Source organism: Eurosta solidaginis, chromosome 3 (assembly GCF_040869045.1).
Source record: "Eurosta solidaginis isolate ZX-2024a chromosome 3, ASM4086904v1, whole genome shotgun sequence".
Lineage (NCBI taxonomy): Eukaryota > Metazoa > Arthropoda > Insecta > Diptera > Tephritidae > Eurosta > Eurosta solidaginis.
In genome coordinates, this window is record NC_090321.1 from 206813844 (window position 1) to 206831622 (window position 17779).

The 17779-nt window shown below is 38.7% G+C and overlaps 1 protein-coding gene across 30 annotated transcripts in view; it reads right to left on the reverse strand.

Annotated features, from left to right (window-relative positions):
* The window catches only part of CAP (Cbl-associated protein), a 195695-nt gene that overhangs the window by 47666 nt on the left and 130250 nt on the right, over positions 1-17779 (reverse strand). For 27 of the 30 annotated variants that reach the window (XM_067774854.1, XM_067774859.1, XM_067774839.1 and 24 more), the window contains 4 exons: positions 15299-15419; positions 14703-14735; positions 9439-9491; positions 9201-9379 (listed from right to left, as the gene is read on the reverse strand). In XM_067774854.1, the coding sequence (XP_067630955.1) occupies positions 9201-9379; positions 9439-9491; positions 14703-14735; positions 15299-15419 (386 nt within the window). Of the gene's footprint in view, positions 1-2214; positions 6793-9200; positions 9380-9438; positions 9492-14702; positions 14736-15298; positions 15420-17779 lie in introns of all 30 variants that reach the window. The other 3 variants (XM_067774841.1, XM_067774850.1, XM_067774866.1) reach the window with 2 other exon arrangements.

Here is a 17779-nt window from a genome sequence, read left to right on the forward strand (position 1 = left end):
CTAAGAAAATATCCTATTTATAGTAAATGTGAGGAGGTTTCCGTGATGGCATGCACGGACAATGTTACTTGCTCACCGGTAACTATTTTCGAAATTCTGGTAACACTATGGACACATTAAGTCTATGTGAGGTTAATGGTCAGTTCAACCTGACCTAACCTAAGTAGTCGTACATAATGATATTATGAATTATGTACGTATTTAAAATTACCAGACTTTAAGTCAAATAGACGTTTGAACTTGATATCAAAAAGCCAATACTAGATACAGCTTTAAAATATGTTCCTGTTGATCAACTTTGAAATCAATTTGTATATTTTGAAAAGGAAATGGTATGAAAGAGTGTACAATAATTGCTAGTGACCTTACATTATTTCGTTCGACCTTTCATTCAAATTCGACCATAGTAAACGGTTGAATCATTGATTGTAAATTGATCAGTGGCAACACTTTACTATGGATAAAAATGCTTCCATCATGGTCAGCTTTGATATACTTTATGCAATTATGTGATGATCTTCAAAATTTAATTTCAAGATAAAACAGTGCAGCATTTTTTCTAAAGATAATCGATGGTTGGATGAAAAATCATCCTATCTGATCTAACGACTCGAGCTCCCTATCTCAGGTTTTTCCTTTTAAAAAATGTCACATGTGAAATCTTTGTTAAAAACGAAATATCTCAGAATTTCCACATTCGAGTATATCTAGTCAGAATGGGAGTTTGGCAGCCGAAGATAGCTTACAAACTAACAGCACAGATGCTTTGCTATCTTCCTATTTTCTTCTTCTTTAAACGTTTTAAAAATGTAGAGACACAGTTTTAAGGAAGCCGGAAAAATTAAAAAAACGGGCTATGCACTCTGCCCATCATTAAATTTTTCTCGCGTTTGTCTAATGTGTACGCATGGATATTTTCTATAAACACTGTCCCAAAGAATTGGAGAATATAGAACATACATATAACTGTTCATTGACTTCGTTTGTACAGCGAAAGATTAAAAGTTCGTACGGTTTTTGTGAAAAGCCTTCCTCGGGGATTCATTTTCGAAAAATAAGCAAACTCTCGGCAGCCACTGGCTTCTACCTCCACCACTAGCTTTTTTTTACCGACACAACCCAGTAGGCAGGAAATAGAATAGCCCTTTGCGGCGTGATTCTGGTACACATTTCTCTATATTTTGGGCCCACTCAAAATGGGTATATTAGTCTGATTTTGAGCAGATGGCGTGCAAGTTAGCTAAGCAAACGCTGGGCAGACATTACCCGTAGCTATCCGGATGAGTTGTGCTCAGTCTAACTCCATGGGCTAGTTAGGAAATCTCTTTTTCGGGAGACCACCCTTGCATGAGGTACATGAAGGACCACGTAGTGGAATCGCTAATCTCATGCTTATCTGCCTAATTTTTTCTAGAAAAAAATCGCAGGGGCCCAGTTCCATCTTCTTCAAATCTTAGATAGTACCTAACCTTGCAAATGAGAATTTGGCTATGCTCTTTTGGGAGAGAAGCCTGTTTAGAAGTTTGAAACTTTGTGTGCTTAGTTTGTACTTAACTGTCCGTATCGTCAGATGTGGGGAATATCGCTTTACATTTCTTGTCGCTATAAAAACGCAGTACATCAAAACAAATGCTTAGAGAACACCACATCACCATATAGATAGAGCTTCTTGAACGAATTCTTAACTAAAAAAAATACAAAAATGTAAGGCGCGATAACATCCGAAGAGATTTTAGGCCGAGCTTCTCTTCCAATTTGCGTCGTGCTCCTTTTTTATTTTTTCCTACAAATTGGCGGGACAGGACCTACTTGTTTTATGCCGACTCCGAACGGGATCTGCGGGGCAGATGAGTTTTCACTAAGGGCTTTTCATGGCAGAAATACACTCGGAGTGCTTGCCAAACACTGCCGAGGGGCGATCCCGCTTAGAAAAATTTTCTTCTAATTGAAAAAACCTTATTTCTAAAATTTTGATGTTGCTTTGCGCGGTGTGTGAATCCAGGGCATTCGGTGTGGTAGGCGGAGCACGCTACCGTCACACCACGGTGGCCGCCTTAACTCACTTTTTATAATAAAGGTCAAATCAATAGTCGATATATGGTATTCTCCTACAGGCGACAGGAATGAAGTTTAAAAAAATAGAAACTTGTAAATATAGTGCACACCTAGATATCAACAATGTGCACAATTTCAAAAAACATATTTTTTAAAAACCTTGAAATGACACCGCCATAGCACTCTTCAATATCTCACAACTGCCGCCACAACGCGGATGCGAATTGGCACGTTTTCGTTCGCACGCTTCAGCACCATCGGGTACATAGCGAGCTTTCGGCTGATGCTTCTTAGGATCGAATTGTTGATTCGCAAAAATATCACTGCGCTCGTCGTTAGAATTCCACTTTGTCAAGTTACGCGCGTATTGCGTAGCTTTGGGGGTTCTCGGCGGGGAAGCCGAACTCGAACGCTTTGGCATTCTACGCAACACCTGCGCTATACGTGTTGATGTTCGCACGCGTTGACTTGCTGATTTTTCAATACCATTACCCTTGTAAGCATTCTGTGTAGGACTCGGATATTTATGAGCAAACCAATCCGCAGATAGATGTGGTGAAATCGCTGCCGCTTGTGGTATATCCGGACTTGAATTGGATAAATAAATGCTTGCTGTATGACAACCATTTTTTGAGGGTGATGGTGATAGGCTACGCTCATACTGGCTACGTATTCGTTCAACGACATAACTACGTTCTGGAGTAGGTCTATGCGGCCGTTGTATTGCTTTTGTATTGTCGTGTAGCGCTGCTGTTTTACTTATTACATCAATATGAGGCATTAAACGATCTTTTACACAGAGTGGCGATGTTACGCATCGTTGCATACGTCGTTCACGTACTGCGCCTATACGCATACTTTGACTGCGTTGCTCAAATTTGTGTGCAATTGAGGCCACATCAGCTGGCGCATGTTCGCTTGTTGGAGTCATCTTCAAGGCGTCTTTTGAACCATCGTTGAAACGTTGCTTCAACTCAGGATCGCTGCGCACCTTTCTCAGCGTACTAATCCCAAAAAAATTACACCGACTATCTTTATTTGGTGTAGCGTAATTTTCAAAATGTTCTGTTATTTTTTGCACATCCCCAGTGTGTACGCGACAGAGGTACGAAGATGATGCCTGCGAATCGGGCGATAGACTGCGTGAGCGATAGTGCGCGTTTAACATTTCAACGCTGCTGTTCGGGGTTAAGTCGCCCAAAGCGTACCATGCATCCGACACCTCCACACACTCACGTGCTGGACTCCTCGGGGACGATACGACGGCAACGTCGGGTGGACGCTCGGGTGGTGAGTGCATGTGAAAATTTACACGCGCTGTAGGACGCTCACCAAAAATATCTTTCAAATCGGTCAAAGATGTGCTCAGCTCTCTATGATGACGTGTTGGTCCCTTGCAGGCGCGTGCTTTTATGTTCTCCTCAATAACGCGCATTACCTCATCCTCGTCGGGTGATGACTCTTCGCGTGCATGATAAATTGTTTTTGGTGGCTCGTCATATTGCCGTTCTTCGAAATATTGAATTTTTTGTGTAATTTTTTCCTTTGGCTCATTTACCCTGTCAGCAGGTGCTTGTTTCTTTGCTTCTTTGGGATTTGCAGTGCCATTACATGCTTGATAGCGCTCACTTTCGCCCGCAGCTCCTTCCTTGGTGGCAATTTTTTGCTCTGTAATCAGCTTGCCATCTGGCTGTTTTGGTATAGGTGGTGGCGGTTTGGGCAGATACTCTTCAGCGTTTTTTGCAGCAATGGCGCCACGTGTCTCACGCGCCAAATAAACTGGTGACGTACTGCGCGTACTTTCCAACCGCCGTGCCTTTTCTTTCGTTTGCTCTACGATAGGGGTCTTCTCTTTTGCATACTTCTTGCTCAGCGTTGGATGTAAGAGTTGTTCTTTTGCCATCGTCGAATTGCAACGCACTTTGAGTGCGTTCGACGCCATTCTCTTTTTAGTGTCCGCATCAACTGTGATAACGTAATCTTCGTTAGACGCATGCACATTACTACCATAAATCTCATTTAATTGCTGCGTAATCTTGACGACCTGATCTCGCGAGAGCGTGCTTACGAGACGACTCCCCAACTGAGATTGTGCAAGCTCCTCGGCTGCTGTTAAATCAAAATTTTCTGGCTGAATTTTAACTTCCAGGCTGGAAGCTAAATCTGCCACGGTATTACGACGCCAGTAGGGACGCACGTAATCACGCGATGTACTATCGTACTCCTGACGCAACTGTTGTTCATAGTTAGCAAAAATATTCTTCTTTTCAAATTCATAACGTAAATCCTCTACTGACTTGTCCTTCGAGTGCAAACCGAAATCCAAATCCTTACGCCACTTTACATCTTCCACATCACGTGGGCGAAACACAAAATCTTTGATACGCTGTTCTTGCTTCAATTTACCAACCAAATAGTGTAACTCCTTCTCAGCGCGTTCATGACTGCGCACTTTACGCCACTCATCAAAATCCAAGGGTTCACCTTCTTTGCGCTTCGGTTTGAACGAGGTTAGCGATGTAGCACGTTCCAATTGACCAACACGCTCAAGCGTACTATAAAAACGATTAAGATCCGTAAAACGCTCCGAGTTATTGAGATAGCGGCAGGTGGGACTATGACGCTCGTAATGTTCCAGCGAAGTGGCGCTGTGAGCAAGCTCACCACATAAATACAGGCCACGCTTGGAGCGATCATCAGCGCTGCTTAAACTACTAGCACGTATGACCTTACTAGCATCAAACTTTTCTCCTTTGGTGGCGCTTGTGCGGTAATTATCTATACGTCGTCGCGAAGGTGATCGTACACTGCGCGATGATTCTTGTGGTATGCGCACTTCACGCGTTGGCGAAAACTTTCTAGTACTAGGTGATTGCACGCGCACTGTATCGCGAGCAGACTGAGTTCTGTTGCATTTTGTTAAAGGACCCGTTAAGCTATGAGCCATTTGTGGTATACGCACCTCACGTGTAGGTGAAAATCGATGTGGCATATCCACGGCAGCAGGTGATTCAGGACGAGCTATATCACGCACAGATTTTTGTGATTTTGCACGTTGTAGTGAGGGTTGTAAGCTTGGTGGTAGTTTTGGAACGCGCACTTCGCGTGTAGGCGAAAATTTTCTGCGATGCTCAGTACTAGTTGTGCGAACAGGCTCTGCGTAAATTTTGGCGGGCTCCGCTGTATTGTAGTTGACTTGCAAACTTCTCGGGTCCTGCGGTATGCGTATTTCGCGCGTTGGTGAAAACTTTCTGTGTTTTAAATCTGGCATGGGCGATTCAGGGCGCGCAATATCGCGCGCAGTAGCACTCTCAGCGGCGGTTGCTTTTTGTGGCACCCTGTTGCAACCGCCATGCTCATATTGCCAGAGCACATCATCTACATAACTATGTTCTACTTCATCGTAATCGTCAAGACGTGCGTTGTACTCCTCGAGATGATAGTAACGCTTTGGACTAAGACTGCGTGATTGGTGGAGTGAGATCGTTTGAAAGCCGCTGCGTGGTATTGTACGTACATTTTCATATGCGTAGCAATTAGAGTGCAGAGGTGGTTGCGATTTTAAGGTAGTACGCACCTTTTGTGACTCAGCGCGTTTGTTGCTTTGTTGTGCTAACGTGTTTAGTTTAACTGGCTTGTTCTCTTTTTTTGCTTTGCTCTCGGTTACTTTTTTACTCGCTACCAGTTTGGTTTTACTAGCACTTTTCATTGGTCCAGAGTCAACGGAGAACGTCGAATCGGTGCGCGTCAAACTAACTGTCGACACCGCTTTCGGACGGGGGCTTTTCGCGCGCGGCAAACTCTTACGCACAGCGCGCGTGCAGTCGATAATTTGTGCTTGTGGAAAGCGCGCGGTATGGCGTACCGTTGTGCTAACACTCGCGATATCTGGACGGAGCTTTAACTCCTCTCGTAGGCGTGGCATTGATTTACTACGCAAATGTGCTGCGCATGTGGCATAAGAACGCACGGCATGCTTAACTTCCTGCGGCGATTTGAGTGATGGATCACGTAAAATATTCGTGCTAGCTTCGAAATTTGTGGAACCTGTAGGCAAACTATTTTCCAAACGTTTTTTCTCTTCAGCGAACGTGCGCTCTTTTGAAATTGAACGTCCAAATGCTACGGGGCTACGACTTGATGGCCGCGGCGTAGTTAGGCGACCCTGCGCTGCACGTGTAGGGCTAATCGAACGAAAACGTGTTTGCTGTTGTATGCCTTTCATCTTGGCGCCTTCTGTGAGACTCGTCTCACCGCGACAAATGCCGACCGCGCGTGGCTCTGTGCTCATTTTACTAGTTGAAAGTAGCGTTGAAACAGCGCCCGCGGACTTCGAACGACTAAGCGAACTATTTATACGTTCATGTTTACGTAACGTCAAAGTTGCATACTTGCTGGCGCCCAGCACAGTTTCTTCGGGACTTTGAAAGCATTGTTCGTGTCGTTTCGATATGACAAGTGTTGGTCGTGGCGGCCGTGCTGGGGAGATACGTGAGCTGGACGCCTTCTGACAAAACGACTTACGATTTGGTGGTCTTGGCGCCGTTGTAGTTGAACTTCGCTTGCCTCCCAATTGTATAAATGATGGCGTGAACATTTTCGCTTGGTGATGTACTTTGGTATATTTTACTTGTTGTGATGGCAGTGTTTGTTGATTTGTTTCGCCTTTGTTGACTGAAGGAGAGCGCTCACGAATTCTTTTCAGTGTAGTCGTAATTTGAGTACCAATGTGGAACTCTTTTGTAGTTTGCATAGCGAGAATGGGAGAATTTAAAAAAATTAGATTTGGTTTGTTCCGAGCGAAAAGTGCCAACAAGTTTGTGTGCCTTACCTAACGGTGTGCGGTGCAGTTCTCAGGTGGTGAGTTGCTTTACTTTGCTCTTGTGCGCGCAAAAGTTTTCAACACGCGCGTTAACGCTTCATGGTGAATATATTGGTTTGTTTCAAACTTTTTTTAGGTGAATTTAAGAGAGATTCCTTAAAATACGTTTAGTTCCATTTAAACCAGAGTTAAGACTAAATTACCCACACCAAAAGAACCCAAAGAAGAAATTGTACGCTAAATTAACTAATTTTGTGTATAAATAGACCTGTATGTGTTTAAGAAGTAAAGCTGTGTTTCCGTGTACTCAGTGTTCGTGTGTTTTTATGTGTGTGTTCTTAAAAAATCTCAACCCTTAAGGTTAGTGTCCTGCACTCAAGAAAATCGTGCTATCTCTGTTTTGTGTGAAAAATTATAAGCAGGCGCTGAAGACTTTGAAAATAGCTCTTTGCGTAGTATTGCGACTGAAAGGGTAAAATGTTCGGGGTGAATTTTCACAAAAATTGATTTTATCCTGTCATAAGAGATAAAATCGCCAAACTGAACGCCACAACGAGATGAAAGAACTAAGTGAAAAACTGGTAACTGGCGCTGTATATTAAGGCCGCTATAAGAGTGAGAGAATTCAACTGATGTAAATCAGCCCATTACGGACAAGCTGCGATATTAGATGACCTGGTGGGATGACGGATGCAGACTGACCTAAGACTGAAGTGGAATTTGTGACGGCAATTGTTGGCTTTCTAGGTTCGTACCTTCTATAAGACATCCTTCGAAGATGGAATGGAAAGAGAGCCTAGACAGTGGTAGGCAGTTTACAGTCTATACAGACCGTTCAAAAATGAAAAAGGGAACTGGGACTGAGTTGGACTCAAGAGATCTGCAGGTCAATCAGTTTTACTGACTGCCTGACATGTGCAGTTTTTACCAGCGGACCTCTTTGCCATTTACAAAGAAGTAAGATTGCTTCAGGGCAAAACAGACTCAGATCCCAATGTAAAATTCCGATAGCCTTAAAGGCATTTGAATCTTAGTTGATAAAATTGGATATCGTACGTAGATATCAAGCTTAGCTGGCGTACACAAGGCATTCCTCGCTGTCACCGGGAACAAGAATTTGTAAGAAAATTATTGAGCTGATGAGATGGCCAGGAAATGGCAACTGATGAAATGGAAATAAACGAGCCGTACGGCTCCGCGCGATCACCACTAGATTAACGCTTAAGCAAGATTTTTGAGGAATACACTATAAGAGCAACTAATGTTCTCTGGACCAACCTGGATGATTGTGAGGTCCCAAGGTCCTAACGGCCACATTTGGATGGTAAATGAACACGCTTCCTTCTTAATCTTAGTAAAAATCGGTAGTGGGAACCCTTAATAGTGCAAGTGGTTTATTGACAACTAATTAAAAGGTATATACGGGAAAAAGTGTCTCCGGGTGGAAGTGTGGAAAGTTCCCATGGCTGCCCTCTCACCTTACTTAACATAAAGGAGTTACGGGAAAGTCATCATAATTATTCTGCCGAAACCAGAGTTGTCGTATAAATGTTTCTTATTAAAAGTATTTGAAAAAAATGTGTGTGAATCTCATCTTCATAATTAATTGGCGCTTAACCACCTAATCGATTTTGGCCGTTTAGTAACTAGTTACGACTGCTATCCCTGTTTCGCAACAATTGACGTCAATTGAGAGCACCAAGGGAGGTCAAAGTATTCCTCCACCTGCCTCTCCAAACTCAATACAGGTTTTGGCTTTCCTCTGCTCTCAAACCGCGTTGTCGATTAAAATACTTTTTGGGTAAGGAGCATAACCCAGCATAAGCTTTGGGCTTTGATTCGTTGCATTATCTTAATATCTGCGCAAAGCTTACACAGATCATCATTATCTCTCTTTAATAGTCACAATCGGCACGGACAGGACCATAAATCTCCCTTAAGACTTTTCTCTGGAACACTTCAGAAGCCGTAAAATCTTCTACGCACAGATTCGTTTTTAAGTGAAAGGTGGTTTGTTTGATTTTACTATAGAACTGAAATACCCACCTTTTACTCAGAAATTCTAGTCTGACCCATTGCCCATGTTTTATGCATGAGTCCCATTATTTCTCAAGTGTTTTGCAAGTGACTTTAAATTATTTTTTTTTGGTTTTCTTGCCAGCAGGACACTAAACTTCAAACCAGCGTTAGCAGCAATAATGAAATAGTAATAGAGGTTAAATTATTTATAAAATTCCAACAAAGTCTAAAAAATTTGCTTCCAAACAATTCAAACTAAGTGCGCTCGGTAAAAAAAAATTCTTAAATTCGACTTCGTGCTCACCTTTTGGTCTTTCCGGCGCAGGTTTCCTGAAACCGTACAACGGTGGTTCGCCTCCCGCTTGAACGCTCTTGTAAGCTTGTTTTTGTTCGACTGGGCTAAGTGGACTAGCTTTTGGTATTTCACGCTTACGGAACACCAAATTCGAATCACTTGTATAACCAGAATCTTTGGCTAAGGCTCTGAAAAATTAGTAACACGAAATTAGTTAATGTGAGTAATATAAAGTTCAGTTTTTTACCTGGAAAGATTTCCCTCAGTGTAGTGTGGCGATAGTTTTGCTTGATCCAAGTGCTTTTTGTCAGAAATGAGTTTTGAATAAAAAAAATTGATAAAAATATAATGGTTAGTAAAGTTTTTTGTTGTGAAAATTTAAATAAAAAATTTTCCAGTTTCGAAATTGATTGCTAAATAATTGAAATGAAATAAACATCTTATGAAAGAGAGTTTCTAAGAGAAGCCACAAATAAAGCTAGAGCAGTGTCCTTATATATTTTTTTGGTGCATGATGGGTTTGAAAGAGCAAAGTATTCGGAATTGTAGTAGAGTAGGTAAGCTTCCCTTTTTAGAGATGATGGGAGGAGCTAAATCAGGACGTGAGGAAGGGGAAGATAGATCTTGCGGTTTGAAAAAAGTGGGTTCAGATTAGCATTACGGTTAGCCAAAGTCTAGAGCACACAGTTTTTTTTTAAAGGGAGGGGAAATGTAGCTTTTAATTATGTTGAAATCATTATTTTAAGAAGGATATTGTCCTAGACCAAGGAGTGGTTGGGGGCTATATGCTTCGGAAGCCATCTACTTCAGAAAACCGGGCAGTGCTTTCCCTCTACCTGAGAACAATTTATTTATTTTTTAAAATCTCTATAACTCTGTCACTGCTTGGCGTAGATTAATGATAATTGGGATCTAAGCCTTTTAGATCGAGGTTTAAACAATCAAAACACATTCCTCCCTACTACCCCCAAGTTAAAACAATTATAAATAAATCCATATTACTCTGATACTATCTGACCTAGAGCAATGGTTTTGGTATATATGTTATTGACTATTGACTCATTGGCACATACAGATCGAGGTTGATTTGATATTGGTAAAGAGATCAGTGTAGATTATCGATGCTCTACAAAGCTTTTTTGGTCATATTTGATCTAGAACAATAATATTCGCTACATACTTTATATAAATCCAAATGTGACCCGGTCTATGAAAAGGTGGCTTGTGACTCAATAAAAAACAGCTGTTTCTCACAATTTCTTTTTTGAGCCATAAGCCACCTTTTCATAGACCGGGTCACATATGTTATCTATGGCGGGAAAGGGGCAGCGCAACACGTTCCACATTAATACACCATCAGGTTTTAAATCGCGTTCAAATCGTATAATGTTTGAATCATGCAGGGAGTATTTCCGCAATCTTTTTGGGATCATTTAATGAAAGTGTCAAGTTCATTGCGAAACTCTTTTGGGAATCACTTCAATATTTATATGGGATCATTCGCGGGGAAATTTCAGTGCTATTTCTAGACTATTTGCGGAGCAGTTTGGTATCATATAAAGGCAACTTCGTGATCATTTGGCATTGCTTGTGGTATCAATTCGAACTATTTCGGGATTATTCCGAATCAATGCGGGATGATTTTGGCAGACATATATATATATATATACTTGTGCCCTTATCACCTTCACAGTACCTCATCCAAGCCGACATCCTTGACGAAGCTTAGTAGTTCCTTTGGCTTGAGGGTTTGAATGTGAGATGCTCTACCATCATATTGGTAGCATTTTCTTATAATCTATCGATAGTTTCGATGCTATTACCGGTTAATTTCATAATAATTCTGCCATATTTTCAAAATGATTTTGGGATTTTTCTTTGGAATATGTAGGGGACTTATTTTGGTATAATTTTGGAATAATTTCGGGATGTTTTTGGTACCATCTCTGAACCATTTCTGGACAGCTTTCGGTTAATTTCAAAATCATTTTGGATCTTTTGAAATTTTTTTTCAGAATCCCATTAGTTTTAAGTTTTAGATTAAATACGATTTTAGAGACCTTTTATAGTTTTATCTTGATGAAGCTTAGTAGTTCCTTTGGCTTGAGGGTTTGAATGTGGGAATGCTCTACCATCATATTGGTAGCATTTTCTTATAATCTCTCGATAGTTTCGATGCTATTTCTGGTTAATTTCTTAATAATTCTGCTATATTTTCAAGTCGATTTTGAGACTGTTATTGGAGTATGTATGGGACTAATTTTGGAATAATTTCGGGTTGATTTTGACACTATCTCTGAACCACTTCTGGACAGCTTTCGGTTAATTACAAAATCATTTTGGATTTTTTTTTAATTTTTTTTTTCGGAATCCCACTAGTTTTATGTTTTAGATTATATACCATTTTAGAGACCTCTTTTTATTTTATTTACAGATTATTTTAGTCGGCTTAAGGTCGATCGTAATGAGCCCACTTTGTTTTCACAAGCTTCCTTTACTTTAAATATTTTATTAGTTCAGTTGGCGACTTTAAAAACTCTCTTTCATTGAAAAATAGCTAAGTTAGGTTAAAGTAAACTGAAACGAAATTAACGAAAAAAAATTTTTCAAATCTAGAGCTTAAACTAAAACATCTAAAAAATTGAAATTAAAAGTAAAATAGTGTTGCTGTTTAAGTTTATATTATTTTTGTACTCTTTAAAAAAATACAGGAAAGCATTTTCATCGATATAAGTAACAGGTGGGGATCCCAGATATAGCGATAGTTTCTGAAGAATAACTGCTACAACAACTATTGACCGCATATTAAAAAGATGATCTCAAGTGTTTATCAGAAAATGTTTTTAAAAGCCCCTATCCAAACAATTGAACTAAAATTGTGCTTTTGTAGTAGTAAAATAGAATAGTTACTGCTTAATGCGATTGCGTAGTGGTTTTAAGATAAAAAAATAAAAATAAATTAACAGCGTGTTTACAACATTTAAGTGCACCTATTAGTGATATGGAACACTTACTTCAGCGGCGAATGAAATGAATATATGGGGTAGTGCGCGATATTCGCAAAACCACTAATCAAAAGCAAGGCGGATCGTAAGCATTGGTGGAAATGTAAAAACAGAATTGTCTTTTTTATGTAAGTTAGAAAGGCAATGCAACATAAAAATTTAAAAAATCCCTAGGTTAAAATAATCCATATTGGTTTGGTTTGGTTTATTTTCATTACTCTAGATTTTACCTTGCTCCTACTATTGAACTATTTTGTTTAGTTGTGACTTATGATGAATGGTTACATTTCTCACTTCTAATATCCTTTACCACTCTCCATTCTCGCACTTTCTTTGTTCTTAAAAATTATCGCTATATCTCTATCTTCTCCCTTAATTCTCTTTTTATCCTCTGTACATACCTCCATTTGGCCATACCTCTGCCTTTTCCTTTCCCTCTCTATGTCCCTGTCCCTATAAATGACGCAACGCTGAAATTATACGAGGAGAGGTACATCAACATGTGGAGTATTTCCACGAAAACGCTTTTTCTTGAAAAACCGTTTCGCATTTTCAAATAACGCCTTCAGTACAACCTAAGCTCTTCTTGGGTTCATCAGGGAAAGCAAGGGGTCTAAAGTAATGGGGCTAAACGAATTTGCCGCCACCCTCTATTTACTAAGGGCACTCACAAAGGACAAAAATGTCTCCGAGTGGAAGCGTGGGTAATACCCAAGCACGCCCACTTAACCTAACCTAACCTAACAACCTAAGATACAGTGCACCACTCTAAACCAATTTTTTACATATATATTATTTGAATTATACTATGTACAAACACATACCAAACTGGCACTTCATACCATTTGGGCAATTTACTACGCAATTTATCATATAATATATTGCTAATTTAAAAAAAAAGCGTAATAAATTGTTTCAAACTGCAAATGCAACCTTGTAAAGTGTCTTTGTTGAGTAGATTTAAACGTCAGTTACGCATGGCTATACTATATGGTTGGCTCATCTCATCAACTGATTTTATTTTTTTTATTTCACTGGAGTAGGGATTGTCAAAAGAAGATGGTAAACTCAAAATGAAACCAAAACATTGAACACATTTTCTTACAACACACAAAAATTTCAAAGTTTTATGTTTTCATTCCATTCCATTCGTTTAATACTAACACGCACATTTTGACAGTCTGAACAAAGGTATGTTGTTGCTGTAGAGTTGAGCCAACCAGCTATCAAATTACTATTGTGTAAGCTAAATTGAGTTGTATGAACACCACTCAATTTAAATCGAAATTGCCTCAATTTATTTTTCTGTTTGAACATAGTATTATTAAAGTCTCATGTGTTGTAAAAATCGTTTTACAGGTTGAGAGAAAAGTGAAAAGCGTCATACGCCGATTCAGTTGTAGTTCACTACTTTTTGAGCAATAAATAAATAAATTTTCAAGCTTTGCTCCTCAAAACAAGAAATATAAACCCATTGTCGCTAGATATTCGCCAGAGAGTCGACGTCTGTTCGGTCTTCAATCATACACCAAAAAATATTTTTTTCCAAATTGGGAATGCTTTTTCGCCAAGAAATGATAAAAGACGAAATTTTATTCATATAAAAAAATGGTATACTGAATTTAAGAAAAAAGTTCTATGGCGTAAATCAATCCCATTAGCCCGGTGAACCCCGTTCTTAAAGACAAATAAATACCTTAAACTCGCAATTGAGGAAAGAAACTTCCCCAGGGAGACGCGCGTCACTATAGCTCAACCTCTTACCATTCAGAATCCAACCCCGACATACGTAATATATGCCCTGCTTGTAACGTGTCCTAACATGACACCAACTAGCTTTTCAACTGCAATGTGGAACCAACGCCTCTCACAACCCTTTCTCTCAACAATAACAATATCATTGGTCTAATCCAGTGATCACCAAAGTTGAACTGTGACTGTATTGGTAAGAGTATCGCCTTCGTTGTGATGGCTGTTTAGTCGTTGATTAGCGAGTAACATCGCAAGATATATGCGCGCATATTTCTAGACACTCAAAGCAAATAAACAACAGCCTCCTCTGGTATTGCTACCACCCTTGCTCAGCGACTACTAAACGAAATAATAACAGTATGTGGCAAGTGAACGTAAATTAATATTTCACTAGCTTTTGAACTCTGATCTAAATTCAGCTCTCTGAAGGTGCCTTTTAAGATATTTCTTGTCTTGTATAAATGTTGAAGAGCGCATAATAAAGTTCAACTAGCAGATTTCGGTACTTGATCAATTAGAAAATTTATTTCTGCTGTTATTGTTGTAACTTACTGTGACCTATAGTTTTTGCATTTCTATTAAAATGCAATTTTTCTTAAAAGGAATACTCATATTTATAAAACAAAATTTCCACCACCATTATAACAAGAAATTTTGAAACTATTCTTAATTGTATAATTGACCTACAAAAATATTTATCACTTCACTATGTTTATTGTTTAATAATAATTTTATTCAAAAAGGTGATGCATACCCCATTAAAGATGTCCATTACTTCGTCCCACCACTAGAAAACGTGGAATAAAATATATTCAGTTTTTTTTAATTAAATCAACAAAATAATAAAAAAAAAATTTTAAAACACTGTATTAGAATATAAATGGACGTACATATGTAGATATGTATGCATGATCTATTTGTAACACTAAATGACGTTTTTAATGGCAAAAGACCTTGACGATAATCAATTTAAAATTTGATAAGCACTAAGTTATAGACTAGAGAGTGAATGTAATTGAAACACATGGACAATAATATTTATGAGCAATAATATTAAGAACTATAAATAGATGATATGTATTAAATGTATTTTTATTGTGAAACAATGATTGAATTAATTAGGTTAAGGTGTTGTTGTGTAAACTTGATTTACAAATGTGTACGGATTGGTGTTTTAATGACAGAAGTGAAATGGAATTGTGAATGCAAAATGTGTTATACAAATGTGTTAATGTAGATTTTTACAAATGTACTTATCATTTTTTATTCAAATTGCATTTTAAATGTTAATTCATTGAATAGTAATGTGTTTCAAGTGATAAAAAAGTGCTGATTTGCTAATTTCTATACCTCTTTACGTTCTTTCTCTGAAAGAGATGAACGCCCTGTTACGTAGTCTTCAATGCGGCCAGGTTGATTTTTATATGTATTTTGTGCCGACTTGATGGGATTTGGCATAGTACCATAAAATCTGAAATTGAGTTGGAGAAAATAATATATATCAGAAGCTATATATGTATATATAATTTAATACAAATAATAAGAAGTTGTTAAATAAAACATCGACAAGTGTAAATAGATAATAAAGGCCCACAAAATAAAATAAACATTTGCCTACACCTTTTCCAACTATACTTAAGTCAGTGGCGTAGTGTGGTTTCCTTGCGCCCGAGGCAAAATATTTTTTCCAACGTCTAAGGGAAATCCAAATCTAAAATTAAGGTCATTTAGTCGTGTAAGTATTTTACGTGTTTCTTGTTGGAGATGATCGAGAACACTCTGCATATTGCGAGCAATTTCACATTCTGCGGAAAGACCAACATCTCTAGCCGATTCTCCGGGCACTTTGTGGTGCCTTTTTACACGTTTCACTATATCAATACCCCATTTTTTACAAAGAGACTTCGTTTTTCTGTTGCTTCTTCACAGAGAGTGTCTCGAATTTCGGATAGTTCAGTCGCTTATGATTTAAGATCATGATACGCTTCTCTAAAACAAGATCAGTCCTACTAAAATTTAGAATATTTTGCAACAGAACTGTAGCTTCCCTTCTGGTGTTACTTGTGGTGTTAGTGTCCTCTGCTAATTGTTCTGAGTGCTCTACTACATTCTCTAGCACATCGACGATAACGCCAATCGCTTGTAATCTGGCGCTCCATTGTGTTTCAGATTCACGTTTGAGAGTTTGTGTTAAACCATTTTTAATAAATCCCATCGTAACGTTGAACGTGAGAAAAAAATATATACGCTTGCAATTATTCTACAACCTTTCGCAATTGTTCCGGATATATGCATGCATTTTGTAGTATAGAAAACTTTTTCCAGAAATCAATATTTTCCATAAATGAGTTATAATAAATATACAAATTATCCAGGAAGTTCTGCTTTGCGGACCATTTGGCGCCCCCTTTGAGTAGCGCCCCGGGCAAGACGCCCCCCTTGCCCTCTCACTACGCCTATTTAGTGAAAGGCACTGTGAAATCTAAACTCTCATTCAATTTTGAGACAATATCGTTGTCCGAGTTAAGGCTCTAGGGAAAATGTTTCAGGTCGGAAATGGAGATGCCTATCCAATATGCAGGAACAAGAAAAAATTATCTAGTTAGCGCCTTAAGTTAAATCTCACAATGTTTTGAAATGACTATATATATGTACGTAAAAGATTTGCCTGAAGGAACACAATAAGGCCATACGTGTAAAGGAAATAAAAACCTGTCAATAATATTTCAAGTCGATTGAGCCCGATAAGAGCTCAGTCTAGCTTAATAATACTCTTGCCAAAGAACTCATTGAAATAACATCTTTTTGAAGCAAATAGGTGCTAGATGGTATCCTCTCAATTATGTTGCAGAAGGCTCACGAATATTTCGTTTATGAACTAAAAGAAATCTTTATTGTATACGTTTGTTACAGCCAAATTTCCTCCGTATGAAAGAAAACGATGATGGTTTTCATCTTCAAGCAAAAGTAGGCATGGCCAAGGATGGCTTCAAATTCGCACATATTTAATTTTGAGGACACTTGAGTTATTAACCGACAGACACATAAGGTGACTTCTGCGCAAGTTCCTGTTCCATGGCAAAAGAAGTATGCCTTAGGAAGCAAATTCACCAAGATTGCGCTACATGAAGTAGCGCGAGCATTAAAGAAGCCGCTTTTGAAAATAATGAGATGTCAATAATCTGAAAGCTGGAGCTATAGAATCCGTACCTGAAACCTTTGCATTGGATAATGTACGTCAAGAATATATCAGGGACAAAAAGTAAACCTATGCGCATTACATAGACTATCGATAAAATTTGTATACTCAGTTGAGCAGAGCTCACAGAGTATATTAAGTTTGATTGGATAACGGTTGGTTGTACATATATAAAGGAATCGAGATAGATATAGACTTCCATATATCAAAATAATCAAGATAGAAACAAAATTTGATTGAGCCATGTCCGTCCGTCCGTCCGTCCGTTAACACGATAACTTGAGTAAATTTTGAGGTATTTTGATGAAATTTGGTATGTAGGTTCCTGAGCACTCATCTCAGATCACTATTTAAAATGAACAATATCGGACTATAACCACGCCCACTTTTTCGATATAGAAAATTTCGAAAAACCGAAAAAGTGCGATAATTCATTACAAAATATAGATAAAGCGACGAAACTTGGCAGATAGGTTGAATTTATGACGCAGAATAGAAAATTAGTAAAATTTTGGACAATGGGCGTGGCACCGCCCACTTTTAAAAGAAGGTAATTTAAAATTTTGCAAGCTGTAATTTTGCAGCCGTTGAAGATATCATGATGAAATTTGGCAGGAACGTGACTCCTATTA